The 22500-nt window shown below is 41.6% G+C and overlaps 3 protein-coding genes across 3 annotated transcripts in view; 2 read left to right on the top strand and 1 right to left on the bottom strand.

The window, feature by feature from the left end:
- The window catches only part of LOC116221577, an 84570-nt gene that overhangs the window by 46644 nt on the left and 15426 nt on the right, over window positions 1-22500 (bottom strand). The window lies entirely within an intron of this gene.
- Window positions 1868-10601, top strand: LOC105896792 (NHL repeat-containing protein 3). Its single transcript, XM_012823595.3, has 7 exons — window positions 1868-2065; window positions 4470-4619; window positions 4718-4868; window positions 4957-5157; window positions 5252-5343; window positions 5511-5623; window positions 10234-10601. Exons 1-7 carry the CDS (start codon window positions 1958-1960, stop codon window positions 10499-10501), a joined length of 1083 nt encoding a protein of 360 aa, XP_012679049.2. The 5' UTR covers window positions 1868-1957; the 3' UTR covers window positions 10502-10601.
- The window catches only part of LOC116221548 (myelin protein zero-like protein 1), a 6768-nt gene continuing 5877 nt past the window's right edge, over window positions 21610-22500 (top strand). The window contains exon 1 of the mRNA XM_031572684.2: window positions 21610-21943. Coding sequence (XP_031428544.1) covers window positions 21871-21943 — 73 coding nt within the window. The 5' untranslated portion in view covers window positions 21610-21870. The remainder of the gene's footprint in view (window positions 21944-22500) is intronic.

The following is a 22500-nucleotide window of genomic DNA, read 5'->3' on the forward strand; positions in this document are numbered from 1 at the left end:
GTCTATGAATTATTCAAAAAGAATGTCAGTAAATGTACTTAATCAATGTAGCTAACAACAGTATATAGCAGTATAGCTTTAATTGATGCATAGGAGGTGAAACTAATATGACCAATATTTTATATCTGTAGCATCTATAGTCACAATGTCTTCTTTGTTTTGAATCAGCTGTCATTCAAGAGCTGCAGAAGAATGTTGCTACGCAAGATGAGCCACCTGATTGGTCTCAACTTCCAAACAAGCAAGCACCTAAGTAAAGTACAGATACCTAAAAATGTACTTAAGTACAGTAACGAAGTAAAAGTACTTCGTTACATTCCACCACTGATGCAGAGTGAGATGAACTGGCTGTTCGGGAAAATAGTATACCTGTTTAAACATCAAGACTACCAGCACTAGCACACAGAGATTAAACCTCATGAAAAGGTTTATGGAACCCTTAGCCTGGGCATATGTCATGAGCTGGCCTGCCCTGGCATAGGCATGGATAGACTTCATGAATCAAAACCATGATTGAGTAGAACATAACAGATAGAAAATAATCATCCTGTCTCTAATAAACTTGGTGGTCTTGTAAATTCATGTTCATTTGTATGTGATTTATAGCTCAGGGATTAGAAATGCATGCACAACAAGTTTATCATTTCCAGCATTTCTGTGACCTCTTATTTAGTGTCATCCTGTCTTTAGGACCGCATTTGTCACAGAGGTCACACCTGTGACTAGATGTTTTGATTACAGAAATACAAAATAATTTGTACAGATTCTGGCGAAAAGTTCGACATCTTTACAGCCAATCAAATTAACAACAACAAAACAAACAAACAAGGCTGACTGCAGTCAGTTTTTTATTGCACGAACAACTCACAGCAACACACACGTGTTATATATATGGAGGCGACCAGGACACACTACACACACACACGCACACACGCAGGCCTGAGGTCGCCGTGAATTTTTGCTCTGCTTTTTTCCCATCCCGGGACGTCCTTCCTCCAGGACCCCCCAGGAGCAGTGGGCAGCTTCTCAGCGCCCGGGGACCAAGTGAACCGTCCGTCTCGGTCAGGGACGGACAGGATTGTTCTGTTCCTTCTGTGCTGCTGAAGCAACCTGTAATAGTGTATGATTCTGTCAGAGCCACTTTGTTTGTTTCCAATTTCCAGAGACAGGACTGTGCATGAATACCTGAGTTTTTTTTTTGAGCCAGCACACTGGACGGATATGACCATGATATGTCATCAGAGATTAAGGACACATGCTAAATTGAAATACTGGCTTCTCCGACAACAATACTACAGCCAATATATTCTCCTTTTAAAATTTCCGTTCCGGAGCCTAACGTCTGTTTGTGTATTGGCCTGTGTGATGTTTAGAAGTTGTGTTACATGACATGAGTTTAGAATTTGTATTACATTTGTTTTGCATTTGTATTGTATTACATATGCATCAGGCTGCAACAAGGAAGTAGCCTACAGTAGGCCACTACTCCGAAATTGATACATGTATAGCCTACATTATCTCTTAACATGTTAAGAAGTGTGCAATCCCCCTATACGCTTCAATCTTTTAATTTAACTCTACATATAACTTTAATACAGGATGTGGAAATAATACATTCTGTAATATTTTATATATAGGCCTACACAAAAATATGTACACAGGCCTACTGTCTCGATTATTCGCAAATAGTCTATCAGGCTTCGTTTGAACATTAGTTGGCGTCAATAAACACACACCACTAGAATTCTTGTCTGAAGGGAATTTGTTTGAATGTTGAGCCTGAACATGTGGACAGTGACGCTGTTAAAAACTAAAACGATATTTTAACATGGCAGCTAAGGCTTTTTAAAAGGCTCCTTTGACTTTGGCCATTGGTTCAGAGATTACCACGTGACCAAAACAGGAACCAAGAGAATGGGACTAGTAGACTCTAAACACAGCAGATCTCACCTTTGGGATGAAAATATTCTGTACGTTAAACAGTAATCACTGGAGTCTGATAATTATGAAGATGGCTGTGATTTTTTTTCTGGGGGTGATTTTATATGGCGCAATGAATTCACAAGTAAGTCTTTGTAAACATTTCGGGAACAATCATATGCTGTAGTAGCTAGCTAGTTAGCAATCCAGGCTGTTTTAGGGTGCCCTGTGCTACACATAGTGAATTCTGGTTAGCTGCACGATAGAAAAGCGAATCTTTTTGGCATTCACGTGGCAATACGTGCTTTTGCAGCGAGATTCGTCAGTAAAACGTAAACATTGAAAGTCCTGAAATGGAAATGGAATATTTCCCTAAAGTCTGCTTAGGAACGTGTTCTAACCTTTAGGCACCTGTCTACTCACTGCGACCGGCTATACCGACCAGAGACATTATAAGGACTTTGTACCCTGTCTTTGACTACTACTTTGACCTGTTGTTCTCCTTCGGTAGCCGTTATGTGAGGTCCTGCACAGCCTGACGTGTTTGAGATTACAGCAGGTTGGGTTGAACCTGGTATGAATATGCATTCATTTAAGATAGTGATGCTGTCAGATTAAGCTGTAGCATATTCTTTTTTTATATAATATTATGTCCTACTGTTTTTGTAAAGGCATTTGCTGATATTTTGGGCGATCTAGAATTTAAGGTGAATAGGAGATGTTCGTAGACTACGAGGTGTAGGCTACAGGACACTCACGAAATGAAATCACGTGGTTGGCTACAAGCTGAGTCCACTTCCCTGCTTGAGTTATTGGGGTAGAACGTGTAAACTAATAACAGGGCGAACACATGCCAGCGTAGCGTTGGAAGCGTAATTCTAAATCCCATGTATTTCTGTTGGGAGGCATACTGAACAGCACAAAGGGGTCCCGGAGGTGGATTTATATGCAGAACTGAAGTGAAAACTGTTTAAATAATACCACTAGGGCAGGTTCTTCGGATTGCAATGAAGCCATGATCAGATTGCTGCCCACATCACAAGGATCAATTAAAGAACACACATGAATATATATATTCATATACATTTGCACATAACTTGGAAGTCACAAACATCCATAGGTTCTCCAAGTGACAGCAGGAAAGGTTGTAGCGAGCGGGAGTTAAAGGAATGCACGATATGGTCATTTGTTTAGCCGTGGCCAGGTCACGTTAGTCTCTCTGATAGCACTCAATGTATGGGGGTAGCTGTGAATACACACAGTGGAGGTCTTGTGTGGGGTGAGAAGATCAGAGAGAGGTCCTCTGATAAGATGTCGTTTGGCCCTCTGGTCAGACTTTGGAGGTCTGGGAGTCCATTGTGTAGATTTGATCATTGTTAGACTGTTTGCTGTATGACAACAACAGGTATGACAGATGGTAGGTGTGATGCATTTTCCTAAAATGACTGAAACTGTACTGGACTAAAACGAAATAGAAATGACTCCCTTAAATAAAAACTTAACTGAAACTAATAAAACCACTGGTAAAGCTAAACAGAAATTGAGTTATTTGTCTTTTTTAAAAAAATGACTGTTTCTAGTATGCATCAACATTTGTATAAAAAGTGCAGTGCATTCAAGCGAGCTAGCGTTGAATGAGCCCTGAATATGATCACCCATTCCAGAGGGTTAAAGGTGCTATATAATAATAATAATAATAATAATAATAATAAAACTTTATTTATATAGCACCTTTCATGCAAAAGAATGCAGCTCAAAGTGCTTTACAGCAAATACATAATATGCACAAAGAAATGACATGCACATAAAAATAGACATCAAAGAAACATAACTCAGATATAGTGCAAAAAAATAAAATTATAATTATAGAGATATATTTTATCTAACCCCTTAATATCACCAGTAGATATTTAAATTAAATTAAAAGTATTTATATATATAGTGCGAAGTGGTAGCTAGTTAAAGGCTAATGTGAAGAGGTACGTTTTTAGTTTTCTTTTAAAGATGTTAAGCGAGCTGGCTTCCCTGATGTCTATAGGCAGTATGTTCCATAGCACTGGGGCGTAATTGACAAATGCTGCGTCCCCGATTTTCTTATATGCAGGACTGCCTAGCCGTCTGCTTGCGAGGTCAATTATTGTATACTCCACACTCCAAACAAATTATATTATATATGATTGATAGATAGATATCTGGGCGACTATTCATTTCTACATCAACATCAATTGGCGGTTATATTAGTGTAGTAGAGGGGAGTAGACCCCTGAAGATCTTCATCAGAGCCTTTGAGCTAGCTGACGGGTTAACCATTCATTTGAACTGATAGACTTTCTAATAACTACTGGATATCTAAGCTTGCTTGCAGTTTTAGCTACAGTGACTCACTATCGCCTCTTGAGATACAACGTGGTATTTCGAGAGAGGATGTGCTGCAGCTAGGACTGCTGCTAGCTGGTTACCAGGCTACATTTAGTTAAGGTCTCAACTTACAGTGGGTAACAAGCATCACTAAATCTTTAAATGAATCTGTTGTTGTTTTTTTTTTACAGTTTACTGCTGCATTAAAAACAGATTGTCGATTAATGGGAAGACCTCTGTTCAAACTGGATTTGTCCTGGCCTAAATACACGGAGGAGTTTACTGGTGAAGCATTTGGGGTGGCCGTTAACCAAGTATCTGGTTTGGTATATGTTGCTCAGGTAAGATTGCAAAAAGAACATGTTGTATGTTGTATTTGTACAATTAGGAATGTTCATGGTAAGCAGTTTTAAAAATATGTTTGTCTTTCCCTAACCAGAGAGGAGAGAATGTAGCGAAAGTACTTGTCTTTAACATAGATGGAGACTTCATGCAAGCTTGGAATACCACAACTTTAGAGATGCCCCATGGAATTTTCCTTGCTGGTGCACTCACCAACCCTTCGGTGTGGATTACAGATGTTGGAACAGGTGGGGTTGGAACGTGTGAATCTAATGCAATGTTCGTAATGATATGCATTGTGAATAATCCTTATTTGTTTTCTCTTTTGCTCATCAGGTCCGTATGGCCATACAGTTAAGCAGTACACTCCTTCAGGGAAGCTTCTGCAGATTCTGGGCACGCCTGGGAAAGCAGGGTCGGGTGTGAATCCACTTCAGTTCGATCAGCCGGCAGAGATCTTTGTCCATACCTCTGGGGAAATCTACATTGTGGACGGGGATGGAGGCATGAACAACCGTCTGATTAAGTTATCAGAAGGTAGACACGACTTTACTGCCTGTTGAACATAATTATCAGTAATTATGAGTATGGTACACGTGCGTCTCGTATTGACTGTGTGCCAAACATGTAGATCTCCAGGTAGTGTGGGTGCATGGGGAGGAAGGCCAGGAGCTGGCACAGTTTCACATTCCCCATAGTGTGGCCGTGGATAGCTATCAGAGGGTATGTCCATAAATATTATTCTTATATATATATATGTCTATTCCAGAAGCATTAAGCAGTGTTATGGCCAATTGTAAATGCCTGTTTCTCTTTTTTTTCTGTCTGTATATTTATAATATTTTCTATACCATTGTATACAAATAAACACTTGTGTGTCATCTCCTCAGGTATGGGTGGCTGATCGAGGAAACAAGAGAATCCAAGTGTTCAATTCAGTGACAGGAGACTGGCTCGGCACATGGGGAAGCTGCTTTAGTGAAGATGGACCATACTCCGTTAGGTAAGAGACAGGCTGTCTTCATGAATTGGGCGTTAAAGCGTACATGATATCCAAAGTGTGTCATGTTTGAAGTTGGAGTCAGTGGTTTGCCCAGACATTTTGAGAGTGTAGGGAAAGGTTTGGTTGTGAAAGGTAGTTTCTTGCAATTAAATGAATGAAGGCATTGCTTGGAAGGCAATGAATTCTCCAAAGATTTTACTCAGACATGACAAATATGAAATGACAACATGTAGATAACATACTTTAACATGTATCTTTGTATCTATGTATACTGTATATAGTGACCATTTATCCAAAAACAGGGGAGATTCAAAGAGGTCCAGGTAAAGTTTCCACAATGTGATGGGTTTATTAATACAAATGGATGTTACAATTTGTAGTTTTGGTAATAAATTAAATCAAGGCAGAAAGCTTAAATTAGAGTACAAAGAGCAGCGAGGTCTATCCTCGACAAACAAGCAGGCAAGCTTTAACCTTTAGAGGTTACAAATTCTCAGAAAATGCAAACCAATGCCAGCATTAGAATTACTTACTTATTAAATAAATAATTGTTGGATATTTTAGTATCAACAAGACGCAATGTTTATAATAAGGCAGAGACACACAGTTGTAGAATTTAGACAATTGTATTTATCTTTGCAAAGAGGGAGAGAAGTTACATCATCACTGCTGCCAACTCAAGTCCGGAGGGGCAGTTCCTTCTTGCAGCGTTTACAGCCATGTGTTGTTCCTCATTATGGGTGGAATCACAAACGTGTGACCTTTCCTAATTTGGTATTAACAGAACCCATCTTTAAGACACATGTTTACTCTGACATTTTCTGTGACATTTCTCAGAATGGATGGTTTTTCTTGGCCAAGCATCCTGTTCTGCTTCTAAGTGCAAGACGCAGCCTGCGCAGACAGTTTCAAACTATGATCAACAGAATTTAACACATTAAACATTAATACACTGCATATACTCAATGGGCCCTAATTTAATAGACACACACCACAAGTTCTTACGTACAACCAAGAAGGGCATCACGTAATGCTTTTTTCATTACTAGGGGCACATTCCTTTGGTCGTTTCATAACATGCGCAAAGTTGAACACCTTCAAGGGTGGATGGACGCCTCATTTGGGTGTGTCTGATCAAAAAGGTGGGCATTTGGTGTCAATGGTTTTGAGGAATGCACAATCCCATTTCCATTGTTTTCAGATATTAACTGCTATTAAATATATTTTGTTGCCAACACAGGCTACTGACACTATCATATAAGTTGATATTTCACAGTGCAGGGAGCACCACGAGTCTATCCGTGTTCAGTAATGTTATGTAACGAAAAACAACATTGGATAGATGACATTTTCATTCATACTCCTTCCATAATGATACAGTAAGGTATTCCTACCAGAGCTTATTTAAAGGGATACTATGGAGTGCGAACCTCCGCAAGAGGTGTGTGATGTCTCATGCCATGTAACCTGGCTCTGAACTATCCTAGCTATCTCTATCTTAAGCACAAGCATTCACACATATACAAAATGGCCGCCCACAACAGAGGACAAGGGTAGACAAATCACCAATGCATTAGGAAAACCACACTCGCACAAATCACCAACGCATTAGGAAAACTACACTCGCACAAATCACCAACGCATTAGGAAAACCACACTCGCACAAATCACCAACGCATTAGAAAAACCACACTCGCACAAATCATAAACACGCTGACACTGATTGCTTAGCATAGCCTACGTGTACTTTTGAAGTTTAGTTGAAAAAGTAATACTTTTGGTGAACAACTGAAGTTATCTACTGTCCTTAGCTAACATTTCGTTCTCACGTCGAGTTTGCTTCCCCAGAAGCACCAATGGATTGGTTTTTAGTGAGGAGAGTGACAGAGGGACAGAGTGCCACGACAGAGGGACAGGGACAGGCTTCCACCAAAGCTACAACTTTACAGGATACAGGGAAACAAAGTCAAAAAAGAAAAAGAATATGCAATGAGGAATACATCAAATATGGCTTTAGAGTGTGTGACGGACCGAGCCTCGGTTGCCGTCAACATGTCTGGGTTTGGCCCAAAAAGCTCAGACAGAGTGAGGGTTCAAATATAACGGTTTATTCCGCATTCATTATTCTGGAGAACTGCTAAGCCTCTCAATAGGCAGAGGACAAAAAGCAGCAGTCTCCAGGAATATCACCTGCTCAGCCTCTAAATGGGGTAGAGGACAAAAATCAGCAATAAACATAAGGGTCCACATAAATGCACATACTTGACTAACTGAACAAGACAGAACAATGAACATATATACACCTGGCGGCCAGCACCATTTTTACACACGGGGGGGGGGTAGACACAAACACTAAACAATACACAATGACAAGACAGACCCCGAGACACGAACATAGCATTTCTTCAGATTATAAAACAAAGAGATAACTATGTAATAAAATAATGTCTGAACGGGGTGAAAAACCAACCACTTTATCCAGGTGGTCTGGCCCAGGCCATTTTTCATGACCCCTCTGCCAGTCTAGACAATTAGTCTCCATGAGGTGGATTCAATTGTAATCAGTGGTATGAGTGTTTGTGTGTGCGTGTGTGTGCAAACCATGTCTGTTTGGGTGCGCTAGTGGGTGCAAATATGCAAATATGCGCAACTGTTAGCATTTGTGCGATACGACGAAAATGGCACTATGTGCGATGAATTTCTTTTTTGCAAACCACTGCCCGGGCGAACTACCGGTGTAGAGATCTTTAAAGCACTTGAAGATTTTTTCAAAGATCACAATATCTCGTGGCAGAAGTGCGTGGCATTATGTAGCGATGGGGCCAGAGCCATGAGTGGCAACCAGACTGGACTGTTTGCGCATGTAAGGAGGGTGGCTCCGGGGATAATTTGGACACACTGCCTGATTCGTAGAGAGTCTCTGGCCTCCAAAGATCTCAGTGTTGAGCTCAGTGATGTGTTTGATGTCGTTGTCTTAACTTCATAAAACGTAATGCATTGAATACACGCCTGTTTTCATCCTTATGTCAAGAGGAAAATGTTATCAAATGTTAAAACTTCCTTCTATCCACATGCACGCACGCACACACTCACACAGTGCAATCACGCACGTGCAGGCACATCAGTGGGCCGCGGATTACTTTCTACCGTAATTTCCGGACTATTGAGCGCACCTGAATATAAGCCTCACGCACTGATTTTTTTTTAAATAATTATTTTTAACATAAATAAGCCGCACATGTCTATAAGCCGCAGGTGCCTACCGCAACATTGAAACAAATTAACTTTACACAGGCTAAAATGAATATCAAAACTAATACAATAGTTAGTTTTGCCAGTTAGATAAGTGCACTGTTGCTTTAAGAGCGCACAGTCGCAAGAGTCAATCAGAAGCTAGAACGTTAGATTGAAGACAGACGCTAGTTTGAAACCAGTGAGCTAAAGAACTTGAAGACTGGATTTGTATTGTTGTAAACTTTTATTTTATTTTCTAAAGTGTTTTGAGTTGTGTTCTGTCTACGCTGGTAGACTGTGGTTATTTTGACATTAGTTAAGTTATTGAGAGATACTGAGAAATCGCGTGGAGCTAAGCATCCATGCGGCTGCATCCATGCTAGCATCCTAGCTCCACAAAGCCACCGTAAACACAAAGCCACCGTATACAGTCACAGGTATCATAATCCATAAATTAGCCGCATCGTTGTTTAAGCCGCGAGGTTCAAAGCGTGGGAAAAAAGTAGCGGCTTATAGTCCGGAAAATACGGTAGTCAGAATGGTGGTCCCTGGGACAAAACCAGTTGAAAACCCCTGGCGTATTGTATTGTCACATGATCAAATAGAGACTTGACATTGGACAACAACATACATATTACCCAGCAATCATCATTGCTAATCACAAAAATACCAAAGAAAATAAGAACTTATTCATTTCATTGAATAGTTTTTTTTATAGTTTCTATAGTGTATGTAGGATAAGCATATGATTTTGTTATAAATTGCTACTTTGCCCCAAAAAATAATAACAACCATGACTGAGATAAGTTTGCCTTTTAAGTGTATATATAGCATTTGACACTGCTGATGATTTAAAAACTTGAACATCTGCATATCCGAGAAAATTTTACGCCGTACTGAGACTGAAGGTGGGCCCGTCGAGCGATGCCTGTCGCTGTACTTGAAGGGGGGCGAGGGGGCCCGTCGAGCGACGTGTGTATATCTTTGGACCCGGCTACGGGCCCTGCCACACCACGGGCCCAGGTGCAGCCGCCCCTGCTGCACCCCCTATAGTTACGCCCCTGGTGCCACTGCCACAGCACTCATAAGAACCACAGAACTAATATTGACTATGATCAGATGCTCCAGAGCTAACACAACTGTGTCTAGGCTCATACTTTCTTTCACACATTCAGTTTTCTTTGGTATCATCGACAGTATTGTATTTCTTATCAGTGATTTAAAGGATTGAAATTGTGGATGTGTTTGTATGTGAGTGTGTGTGTGTGTTTACACACATGCAAACTTATTTTTGCAGAAGAGACATTTGACTCAATGTCAGTACAACATCACTCCTCTACTGCATTATTAAAACGTGTATCTCTATTGTTTTCCAGGCAAACTTCGGATCAGAAGTATTTTGTTGTGGTTCAGCTGAACAGTAACCGGATCACCCTGCTGGAAGCTCCTCCGATAGGAGTGATCGGTCAGTGTCACGTGGTCAGTGTCATCCAGCTGGCAGAGGATGTGAAGCCCCACCTGGTTGACATTGACCTCAAAACAGGAGCATTATATGTGGCAGAGATTGGTGCGCAGCAGGTTCAAAAGTTTATGCCTTACACTGTAGACAGAAAAAGGGCATCTGAAACTCCTTTCAAGGCATGACAAGCTGATCAAATACAAAATGTTGTCACCCATAAAGAATGCTTAGAATAGCAATATTTTCATATTGTTTGTGTAAATATATCGTTTTAATGTCGTTTTACAAATGTGTATGTCGATTCTGTCAAGTAATTTTCTTGCACCTCACCAAGCACCCCTGTTCTCAGTATTTCCCCCACCCAAAGCATTTGGACGAGGCTCCCAGTAAGTGCAAGAGGATATGCACAGATAATCAAGTATTTAGATAACCATTTGCAGAATAACTATTCTAATATTATTATCACCATTTGATTAATATCAATACACATTCCCATATCACAACTGACAATAAAGAAATGTACTGTTCAAGATTACATTTTCCATTTACTGTAGTTGTGTACTTTGTGCTTCAGGAGAAACACTGTAATTTGAATATTTGAAGGGATATTTCTCATTCCCCCATAACGCCAACACAGCATAGTGTCACGATATATACTCTATCATGTGGTATTCTGCACCTCCATAACATGTCGAATATTGTGGCTAGTGTTGTGTTACATACATTTCCTCTCTAGTGATTTTAGCACTGCCGTTTGTGCAAGTACGGCAATCTAGACTGTTCCCATTCGTAGTTCCACGTTGGTGGAACGAGCTGCCTAGCACTACCAGAGCAGGGACGTCCCTCTCTAACTCTTCAGAGAGCACCTCCTTTCCCTCCTTTCCCAACTCTTCAGAGAGCACCTCCCTTCCCTCCCTTCCTAACTCTTCAGAGAGCACCTCCTTTCCTAACTCTTCAGAGAGCACCTCCTTTCCTAACTCTTCAGAGAGAACCTCCTTTCCTAACTCTTCAGAGAGCACCTCCTCTCCTAACGTGCACTTCCTCTCCCTTCGTCTTCCTCCCTCTACCTCTCCTTATCTTTCCTTTAATGCTATCTCCTCTAACTAGTACTTAACTCGCACTTACAGTAGTTACATTCCTGCACTTTTTATTTCTTATGTAAAGTAGTATTTATTGTTACACTAGGTCTCTATTGCTCGTAGCTTGACTGTTCTCTCCTTTGTATTGTCGCTTTGGATAAAAGACTAAATGTAAATGTAAATGTAGTATTATGTTAGCTAGATTCACAGGTATTGCAATGAGTAACCTGAAGGCTTCAAGGAGAACTGTTAAGTTATGGTATGGGTGTAAATGTCTGTCCCACCAGGAACTTGTGAGGGTTTGTTGTGATTTTTGCAGCCAAGAATAACTTAATTACTGAAATGGGAATTCTCAGAAATTAAATTGAATTTGTGATGATGTTGGGGTTATTTTTGCAGTTTCCAATTTCTCAAAAAATGTGATCAAATTATTGTGTAATGTGTGATTAGTCTTAGCTTGAACTAGCCTTGAGCTTCATCCACAAAGAGCCGGTGTGAGTTTGGAAGTTGTTATACATGTTATGTTGACTATTCAAATCTTAGGTAGGCTTTTTCCCCTGAGTTGGCGATGCAACTGGTAAGGTACATCACGAAGTCAACAGACAATTAGTCTGTTTCTTTGCCAAGTGGTGAAGCGTTTCCTCCTATTCCTGCCACACTCCTCCTGTGTGGGCAGAGAAAGAAAAGTCCAGTGAAAGGGAAGAGAGTCTGGGAAGTTTGGGAAAGAAAGAGGAAAACCAAACATCATCATCAGATGAGAAGGAGTGTTTCTGCCTTGTCTGTATGGATATTTTCAAACAGCTGGCTACCAAGGAGACTTTGGTTCAACGTGTGAGATACATATATTGCATGTAGGCTTTCTCAGGAGAGACTATTTATTTTTTGCCAGAATTAATCAATTTTTACAGTTTTACTTTTTTGTTCACTTAAGGTGTTGAGTTCCGTTTTGGATATGAAATAAAAATGAATCTATGTTCACAGTTACAATTACGTGTTCTTATTTGTTTGATGATCCAATGTGTGTGATGACTGATGTTAATGTAAAATATTGTAAAATGAAATACTATATATATGACAATCTAATGAATTTGAAATATGTGCCCAACATAAAAGGTCATTTGGAACAACATTTTCACCATTGTGATCATTGTATCATTTGCAGTCATTGTGAGAAAAACTGTGACAGCAGGCCCCACTTTCAACTAAACAAAAAAGATTTGCATTGGCAAACATGACTTTCCAGGGAGATCATATGTGTATCTTCACTTGATGATCATATGCAAATCTTCACTTGTCGAAGAACCACACACAGGACGCAACCATTCAGGAAATGATGGGTGTTCCTCAAAGTTAAGGAACGATCCTTGATGGATCCTTGACAGCTGCGTTCCAAGAATACTAAGTCATCGAATCCCGCCGAAGGACGGTTCCAATGCCTAGGATCCTTCCAATTCTACCGAGGACCAAGTCCTTTGGTCATAGAATGTTCAAGGATGCAGTTAAATTAAGTCACTATTTACGTTAGCCAGAAATGGCTAGAGAAGCGCTGGTACCATTGCATGAATTTAATGTCCATCTTTGAGAATCTCACTGACTGATTAGGACTGACATGTCACATCAGGATAATAATATATAGCGTTTAACTAGTTTCATGTTAGCTATGTTCAAGGGTAAGCATTTTCAAACATAAGCTAACGTTACTTATCAACAAAATTAGCCAGCAAACTGCAGTAGTATCAATCATTATTCAATCATTTCACAAAGGGCCTGTCTGTGCTGGATTTAAAGAGAAGATAAAACCTTATTGCCACACAACAATGTTGGTGGTATTCCTTTACATTTACATTTAGTCATTTAGCAGACGCTTTTATCCAAAGCGACTTACATATGTGCGACTTACAATGTATACACATTTTACATTTACACTGATCGCACACCGCACATCAGGAGCAATTAGGGGTTCAGTGTCTTGCTCAAGGACGCTTCGACAGGGAATCGAACTAGCAACCTTCTGATTACTAAACGACTTCTCTACCCCCTGTACCACTGTCACAGGTAACTGAGTCCAGCATGGACGGGGGGAGATGGGGGTAAAAGAAAGTCCAGGCCAGCTTTGGGAGTTCAGGAGTCTGATAGCAGAGGCGAAGAAGCTGTTATTGAGGCGCGTCGTTCCAGCTCTCCAGCCCAGATCTGTAGTGTCTCCTAGGAGGCAGAAGTTCAAAAAAAGTCATGGCTTGGATGGGAGGAGTCTCTGATTATCTCTGATTATCTTCTATTACAACTTTAATACTCACAACTTCAATACTCGCCTTCCATGTGAATTCTCTGACTGACCAACCGAAATGTCCAACTGTCAAGCTTTGGTGACATATAGTTTAGTGTTTGGTGATTTAATGCATATCCATTCCAGATATAGGACAAAATATGTCTTGCCTCAGGATATCTCACGATATTATTCACACTGTCTCAAATTCTGGATATGGACCTATTATGCTCCGTACCTGTGGCGTGTCCAGTCAACCAGTCAACCAATCAGACTTGGGCAGTGATGGTTTGTGATTGGCGCATGCAAAGGGAGGAATATGTCACCACGCCTATATATCCAAGATCCACGCCTGAGTGAAAAGTTTACTTTATCACCAGAGTTTAAGATAACCCGCCCAAGGCAGGCTGTTTCTGCCAGATGCTTTTGCTGTAAAAAAGGCCCTTAGTCTGCCATTATCATTATTTTTACTGCTGCTGATTTTCCATATTTTGTTTAGAAATGCTGGTTGGTTACTTTTATGTCCACAAGGCTGGAATCACGATCAAGACAGGAAGGAAGTGGTCTGCATCCGAAGCAGTAGCACAAGCAGAAGGCACACTCAGGCACAAACCCATCGTCGGGCTCGTATATGCCAGAGCCAACAAGGGCCACCACTGCAGATCCAATTAAATATGAATCCCGATTATGTGTACAGCATATTTGAGGGGTTCAGATATCTCATTTATTATCCTAAATAATGTTGTTTTTTGTGTTTGTGTTTGCTCTTTATATATTATATGGGAGAGCTAATATTTCGACATGTTTCGAATATTTTCAGAATGGTATGAATTTCAAAGCATTTCTCGAGTTTCAGGCCTCTGCCATTGGAGTCGCAGTTTCTCCTTTCTTCAGTTCATGTGTGTACGCATGGATCAAAGTGTCTGTGGAGGACCGCATGGTCTCCCTATCAAGCTTGCTTTTTATAAATCCCAAAGTTTGCTTAGAGAGTGGTGTACGCCTTCTTGTGTGTCTACGCCCCAGGTCCTCCGAGAACCTGCTGCCTGCTGAAGATGCAAGAGGAAAGGAAAGGCAAGGCGACCAATCAGAGACCTGTGTCCATGGTGTTCGTGAGGCGACTAATCAGAGACCTGTGTCCATGGTGTTCGTGAGGCAACCAAACAGAGACCTGTGTCCATGGTGTTCGTGAGGCGACCAAACAGAGACCTGTGTCCATGGTGTTCGTGAGGCGACCAATCAGAGACCACCTGTGTCCATGGTGTTCGTGAGGACAGAGACCTGTGTCCATGGTGTTCGTGAGGACAGAGACCTGTGTCCATGGTGTTTGTGAGGACAGAGACCTGTGTCCATGGTGTTCGTGAGGACAGAGACCTGTGTCCATGGTGTTCGTGAGGCGACCAATCAGAGACCTGTGTCCATGGTGTTCGTGAGGACAGAGACCTGTGTCCATGGTGTTCGTGAGGCGACCAATCAGAGACCTGTGTCCATGGTGTTCGTGAGGCGACCAATCAGAGACCTGTGTCCATGGTGTTCGTGAGGACAGAGACCTGTGTCCATGGTGTTCGTGAGGCGACCAATCAGAGACCTGTGTCCATGGTGTTCGTGAGGCGACCAATCAGAGACCTGTGTCCATGGTGTTCGTGAGGCGACCAATCAGAGACCTGTGTCCATGGTGTTCGTGAGGACAGAGACCTGTGTCCATGGTGTTCGTGAGGACAGAGACCTGTGTCCATGGTGTTCGTGAGGCGACCAATCAGAGACCTGTGTCCATGGTGTTCGTGAGGACAGAGACCTGTGTCCTTGGTGTTCGTGAGGACAGAGACCTGTGTCCATGGTGTTCGTGAGGCGACCAATCAGAGACCACCTGTGTCCATGGTGTTCGTGAGGCGACCAAACAGAGACCTGTGTCCATGGTGTTCGTGAGGCGACCAATCAGAGACCACCTGTGTCCATGGTGTTCGTGAGGACAGAGACCTGTGTCCATGGTGTTCGTGAGGGAGGGGGTGTGTCCTTGGTGTTCGTGAGGGAGGGGTGGCGTGGACCAGGGAAAGAGCCAGAAGGGGAAAACAGGGGCATCCTGTGCCATGTCATGGAGAATGGTGGCTGATTTGGACAAACAGAACAGCTCACATTCACAGACATTGTAACAACAGCACAGAGGTCTGACATCATCCTGTGGTCACCCAGGACCAAGAGGATCATTTTTTATATAGAATGTTCTGTGCCACGGGAAGACAGCTGCTAGGAAGCCCAAGAGAGGAAAAGATCGAAGCATGTCACCTTGATGATGGCCAACTGCTGTCAGCAAGGCTAGCAAACATGGCTATTTTCCCAGTCGAGATGGGAAGCCAAGGCCTTTCGGGTCCAATCAGCATGGTGGATGTTTAGTGCTCTTGGGGGTGACTACAAGTGCAGAAGATCTCCGTGGCTGCAGAGTAGGGCTGAACGATTAATTGCATTTGCGATTTTATCGCGATATGATAGAACGCGATTTTCTAACCGCAACGTTCGCGATTAAAAAACGTGGTCACAAAAAAAAAAAAAAAAAAAATTAAATATTTTTTTTTTTTTAAGATGGTACATTTTGCACACAGTGTTTAAAAAGTGCATGCCTAGTGTTTATACTTAAAATTACTTTTTTTAAATTACTTAAAGCAGCATTAAGGAGTTTTTCCCTTGGAGCTCCCCCTTAAGGTTTGGAGGTATTTAACGTTTACTTCAGTGTCGTAAATACCCAGTTACGATAGATGCAGCCTCGCATACACTGTATTGATGACCAGACGAAGTCAGAAACCAACAAATTATGTCAACCGATAAGGTAAGAATATTCAAAGATTTTACATAAATATGACTGCATAGTTTTATTCATTGTGATATCGGAGATGAATGCTAACATAACTAAAAGAATGACAACATTTAGTTTAGATGAAATACCGATCGCGTTTTCAGCCTATACATTGTGTGATCGAATACAATATAGTTGACAACACCAAAACGCTACATATTCATAATTTACATTGGAACATGTAATTCATTACAAGCTAGCGAAGTTAGGTTTCCAAGGTTGTAAACTTCTAAAGCTTACCTTGCGTGTGATTGACTAAGACTAACGTGTGAAATCCTTGGCGTGTGAGACACTGATTTGCATGCTAGTCTGAGACGGTCGATGACTTTTGGCATCTACTAAAATAGGGTGACCAGACGTGCTCTCTTACCCGGACAGGTCCTCTTTCGAGACCTAAAAAATGCGTCCAGCAGGGATTCCAAAAACGTCCGGGATTTTGCCTTGTCGGATATCTGTGTTTATCTGGGTCTTTCACAAACTAGTTATTACGCCCTTACAAGGTTTGGAAAGGGTATTTCCCTTACGTTCTACCTTCTTGCGCGAGCTCTGACTGTAGAGAGAACTGTCAATGGTCGATAGCCTTGTCAGTGCTGGCAGATGTACGATAATTATCCTCTAAATACGATCATTCTGAGCCTTTGGTAAATTTCGTCGCGGGGGAGGGCTATACACTACCCCTCCCCCGCAACGAAGTGTCCTCTTTTTCACAAACTAAAATCTGGTCACCCTAACTAAAACTACAAATCTCCGTGAGACAGGGATGACACTGATAAGGCTACAGCCTATTCTTTCATTAATTACATAGGCAGGGATGTACATCACAATACATCAATTTTCGTTGTTTTATCGACATAGGACAGATCACAATAGCTAACGTCAAAGACAGTAGAAACAGTTTATTATAACACTGTATTAGCTAAATTCGAAAGGATAATTCATGCATGGCTAATGGTGTATGAGGTTTGGATGTCAACAAGTTTTTTTCTATGGTTTTATTGCAGGAATCGACGTCATTGTCAACATCTGCCTCTTCTGAGGTAGAGACAGGTAGGGACCTTTACATTGGTGCACCTGCAGTAATTGCAGGGAGATGACAACAGACCAAGAAAGGCTCTGCTGCCGCCAGGCCCCTGAAAACTCTGTCAGCAGCATGGCACATATGCAGTTATATGTTCTTGACCCGGGCGTTTTACGGCTGGCATGGGCTGCATGGAACGATGTGTTTGCTGTTGATGACGAACAGGAACCAGGGGTGGAGCAGCGACAGTACAGACATGCGGCATACCGCCAATTTGTACTGTGGCAGCATGGCCGCTTGGGTGAAGGCAATAGGGTTATTATTCCGAGCTGCTGCGTTTGGAAGATAAGAACTGCATTTCCTGACCCCTTGGGTCAATATGTTGGCTTCAGGGTGCACCGTTTGGTGTAAATAGTTTTGTTATTTATGTTCAATGTCAAAACATGTACAGTTTGATGTTCATTGTTTTTTATTTACATATAAATAAAAAAATATTTCTTTTTACGACTCTTGAATTATTTGCAAATTATTTACATACACAGCTATGAAAGAATGGAATAGTTTAGAATTCACTTTGGGCACCACCCTCTCCCCGTGAAACCTGAGCCGTGACAAGTTCAAATGTGGATGGAGGCTGCGTTGCGGCAAGCAAACCCAAGCGCCTGGGATCATCAGGCCTTAGACCCTGTATTCTGGGAAGGCCCATTCCACTTCCCAGCCTCTCAGCAAGGATGGCCTTCTGCAGGTCTGGAATGTAATGGTAGCCTTTGCTCTCCTTCAACACATATACATTCCAGTGCTCGGACTTCTTGTTGAAGTACTGTCTGTACCTAGTAAAGTAATTGCACAATTCCACAACTGTTTAGGTAAGAACTAATGAATTATTTTTGGTAGTACACTACTGTTATAGCAAAGCTTACATTCGGTGTCCATCCTTGCCACGTGCAGGAATGCGGTGGTTGTGATAGTTGTAATCGATTGCTGCAAGCAATGTCTGGGTTTTGTAAACAGGGGGGCTGTAGGCAAACCGCTTTCCTGCATACATGAGTATGTGGTTTTAGAAATTCTCCAAATCTGAAGTTGTCCTGAAAAACACATACATAACCCGAAAGGCCCAGTCAGTGACACACTTCTCACCACTAGATGCTACTCCAGGAAAAGTATCAGATGAGGCTTCATTTCAATTTCAATTATAATGTGCTTAGCAGTCAGGCCTAAGCAGCTGATTTTGCACACAAAACAAACATGGAAAATCACCCAGAGTTATACAATTATTGTATTGGTAATGGTTCTACAAGACAGACAAAAAAAGTTCAGAAATATGATCATAAGTGCTTGTGTGTATGTGCAAATGTATGACAAATACTAGCATTTGCATAACTATAGGGGCATACCTGAAACTTTTTGTTGTTCTGGAGTTTCTTGTATGTCCTCACCTGGAGGATTGGGTGTTGCCACATCAAGCACGGCTTTATCCATGCTTATCTCCAGGAGTTGGTTGATGTTGGCAGTCATAGCTGGGGCACTGCAAAGCAGCAAGATATGTACATAGAATCAATTTGAAGATCAAAAAGGAACAACTGCATCATGTTCTCCTAAAACGTTGTCTTCTCCTGAAAGACCAAAATATTTGTGATTGCACCCTTCAACATAGCAGTAGTTCAACCTGAAATGCAACTAGAAACTGAAACATACCGTAGATGAAGAAAAGGACTATAGTCTTCATCAGAGCTGTCCCAATCTTCTTCCAAGCCCTTCTGATTAGGATCCTCCCAGCAATCATCCATGTCAATACTGTAAATAAAAATGATTTACAAAACACACACACCCACAACACCATAAACTTGAAGCACAAAAGAACACGAACTAAGATGGTTTCATGTGCAAGACTTACATGCTATTCCTCATATAATTCGCCTCCTCCTCATCCAGAGAGTCATGCTGCTGCTCTTCAGCAATGCTCAAGGAGTGCATGCTGTGAATATAAAACGAATCTAAATAAATATATTCATCAACAAAACAATGCATTACGGTCGCAGTTGTAAGACGAACTCACCTAGATTCTAGCACACCAATCGCTTCGGTTTCTTTGCCCAACGGTTGAACACCTTGCATAGCGAATTATTTGTCCCTGATTCAAAAGATAAATAAGTCAGTCACAACTTACAATGTCCTGCATGGCTGGTTTAGAAACGCAGTTCTAAGATACATACCCATCTCGGTCGGACTCTTCTGAAATACTAGATACAGGCGGCGGTGGTGGCTGTGCATGTCCCTTGCTGGGAGTAGACATTCCCTACCGCTTTTGATAGAAAGAACCAATTCAGTATGTTTGCCGCTACATCTTTATATATGTTTTCACAAATCACGGCATTCAAGTCAGGTAACACACAAGTAGCATACTAAGCTAACGAAACATGAACCACAGACCAACTGGCTGTAAGGGAATGCTAACAGACAAAGTCAACTATCGCTAAATTCCTTGGAAATATCTGGAATATCCTGAGACTAGTGGAGCTTGGGTGGCAAGTTAGCCAGATAGCGATCACAATAACATTACAAAGAAGTGTATACGACGTTATTACTAGCTACTCGATTATTACTAGCATCATTGTCCAAGCGTGTTATATAACAAGATGTCTGATATCGCTAACGAGATGTCTTGATAGCGGCTAAGCTAGGGTGACCAGACGTCCTATTTTACCCGGGCGGACAAGTCCTCTTTTACCTGGACAAAAAAGAGGACGTAAACCTAGCATCAATGTCCAAAAGTGTTATAATAGGGTGACCATATTTGAGTTTGTGAAAAAGAGGACACTTCGTCGCAGGGGAGAAGGCAGGGTATGCTAGTGTTTAGCATGCTGGACCCCGCACCCTCCCCCAGCGACGAAGTCCTCTTTTTTAGAAAACTAAAATCTGGTCACCCTAAAGCCTAGCAAAACCTATTGGAATGTGCTTTCCTCGAGTATGACAAACTAGCGAGTCAACAACTTTGATAACACAGTCAAACATCAAGCAAGAGACAGTACAAACTACTTACTAATCCAGCAGAAAGATGGCTAGCTGTGAATCGAACTTGTATCCAAATGTGTCTTTCAGCTCTCTCCAACGAGTAAAAGCTGTTCCGATTGTGACCCTAGTCCGATCTCTTGCTCTGTCGGCCTCTCTTTTTCTCTTCTTTGCTTCATCAGACATCGTCTTCTTCTGTTTCTTTGGTGCGTTCTCCATGATGAATACTGATGAGACTTCGCTGGCTTCTCGTTTATACTGTAGCTGCGAGCGTGGACTGGCACTATATGACATTGCGTAATCACTGCCAGAAAGCAGGTCGAAGTACATCCGCCCCCAGATCGGGCGGCCTCAGAATCCTACATAGCGGAGTTATTTCCCCACAGACCCCCGATGGCAATGGCGGAGGCGCAAATCGCCATATTAAAAGTCATTGTAGCGGCACAATTTTTTTCAAGCTGTTATTTTAAGGTACAATTGTTGCATACTGTTACTTTAAATGCACAGTGGCAAAGCCACCGATTTGTTGTTCTTGTTTCTGTAATGAGCAGTTAAATAAAAATGTAAAATGTGGGAAAGAATATTTTACACTAAATGTATCTAATATTGTGTTGGTCATATTTAAATCATTCATTACGTTTTGTTGGGGAAAAAAAGAGGATAAAAAAAAAAATCGCATATCGAATCGCAATCGCAATATTTTGGTAAAAAAATCGCAATTAGATTATTTTCCCAAATCGTTCAGCCCTACTGCAGAGTGAGCATCCTTTTGGGTGTGGATGAGGAGAGATGGTGATTGCTGGAGACCAATCACAGACACCCAGTGACTGATCACTGCTGCGGCCCCCCCCCCATCTTGAGAGTGCACTGAGCTAGGGGTTGAGACACTAGGACTGATGCCCTCGGCTGACGATGGTAGTGGTGTAGCAGCCTAAACATTTGACCCTGTCATAACATACTCAGTTAACACTCTCAGGTTAATGTTTCCAACACTTGTCAACATTATGATGATGTAATGTTTGCAGTCATTGTGAGAAAAACTGATAAGTGTGACAACATAACCTGATCTCTCCTACTTCGTGATGATGCCGTCTGTCGCAGAGTGAGAAACCCTATGTAAGGTTCACTACAATCTGATCTTATCTGAACTTATCCCTAGATATACTCAAAGATAATAGATTCCTATAACGTCTTGCGTCACATGCCCCGCCCATCTAGCCTGAGGAAATACGGGAAGCGTAGAAAACATTGAAGAGGTAACGTTAACGACAGTTAGGGTATCTGTTAATGTCACAGCTCGAAATCTGATTGCAGTTTGTATACTATATGGTTACAAAAATATGGATCTTAGATTCATAAGCAGAAGACATTACAGTCTCTTACTATGTGGAGTCATAGTATATTTACTCTCCGGTAAGCACAATACTTTTCTAACTAACGTTAGCAGGCTAAGAAACAGGCTAACTGAAGTAACCTTAGGTCAACGCTGTTTCTGCTAATATTAGCAAGTGCATTTACCTTCTAGTTCGTTGCCATGAATGTCGTTTCAGGCTTTTCTTGCGGATTTTCATGATTAGTCTAGGTGCTAATGAACAAGTCGCCGACATTCACCAACGTTATTAAGAACCGAAGTGCTGGTCTGTTAAGCCAACGTTAGCAATCAACGGTCCGTTGGAACTTAGCGATAGTAACGTTATAATGCAACATTGTCTTTGGTAACGTTAGCTAAACAGTGCACATGTCGCTGTAAAGAAACATATCGTTAAATCACCGTCTTTTGTTAGCGCTCAGTCTTACATTTTGGTTTGGTTTGGTTACAACTTTCTCTAACTGAACTGGCTAGCAAGGGTGCTAATGTGCTAAGTTAGCTAACTAGCATTCTAGCCAGTGATTGTAAAAATAATATCTAGTGGACTGCGGGAGTGGGCTACAAAAGAAAAGTCAGCCCATCTCTATCGCACCCCGTGGCT

The sequence above is a fragment of the Clupea harengus genome, chromosome 8 (assembly GCF_900700415.2).
Source record: "Clupea harengus chromosome 8, Ch_v2.0.2, whole genome shotgun sequence".
NCBI lineage: Eukaryota > Metazoa > Chordata > Actinopteri > Clupeiformes > Clupeidae > Clupea > Clupea harengus.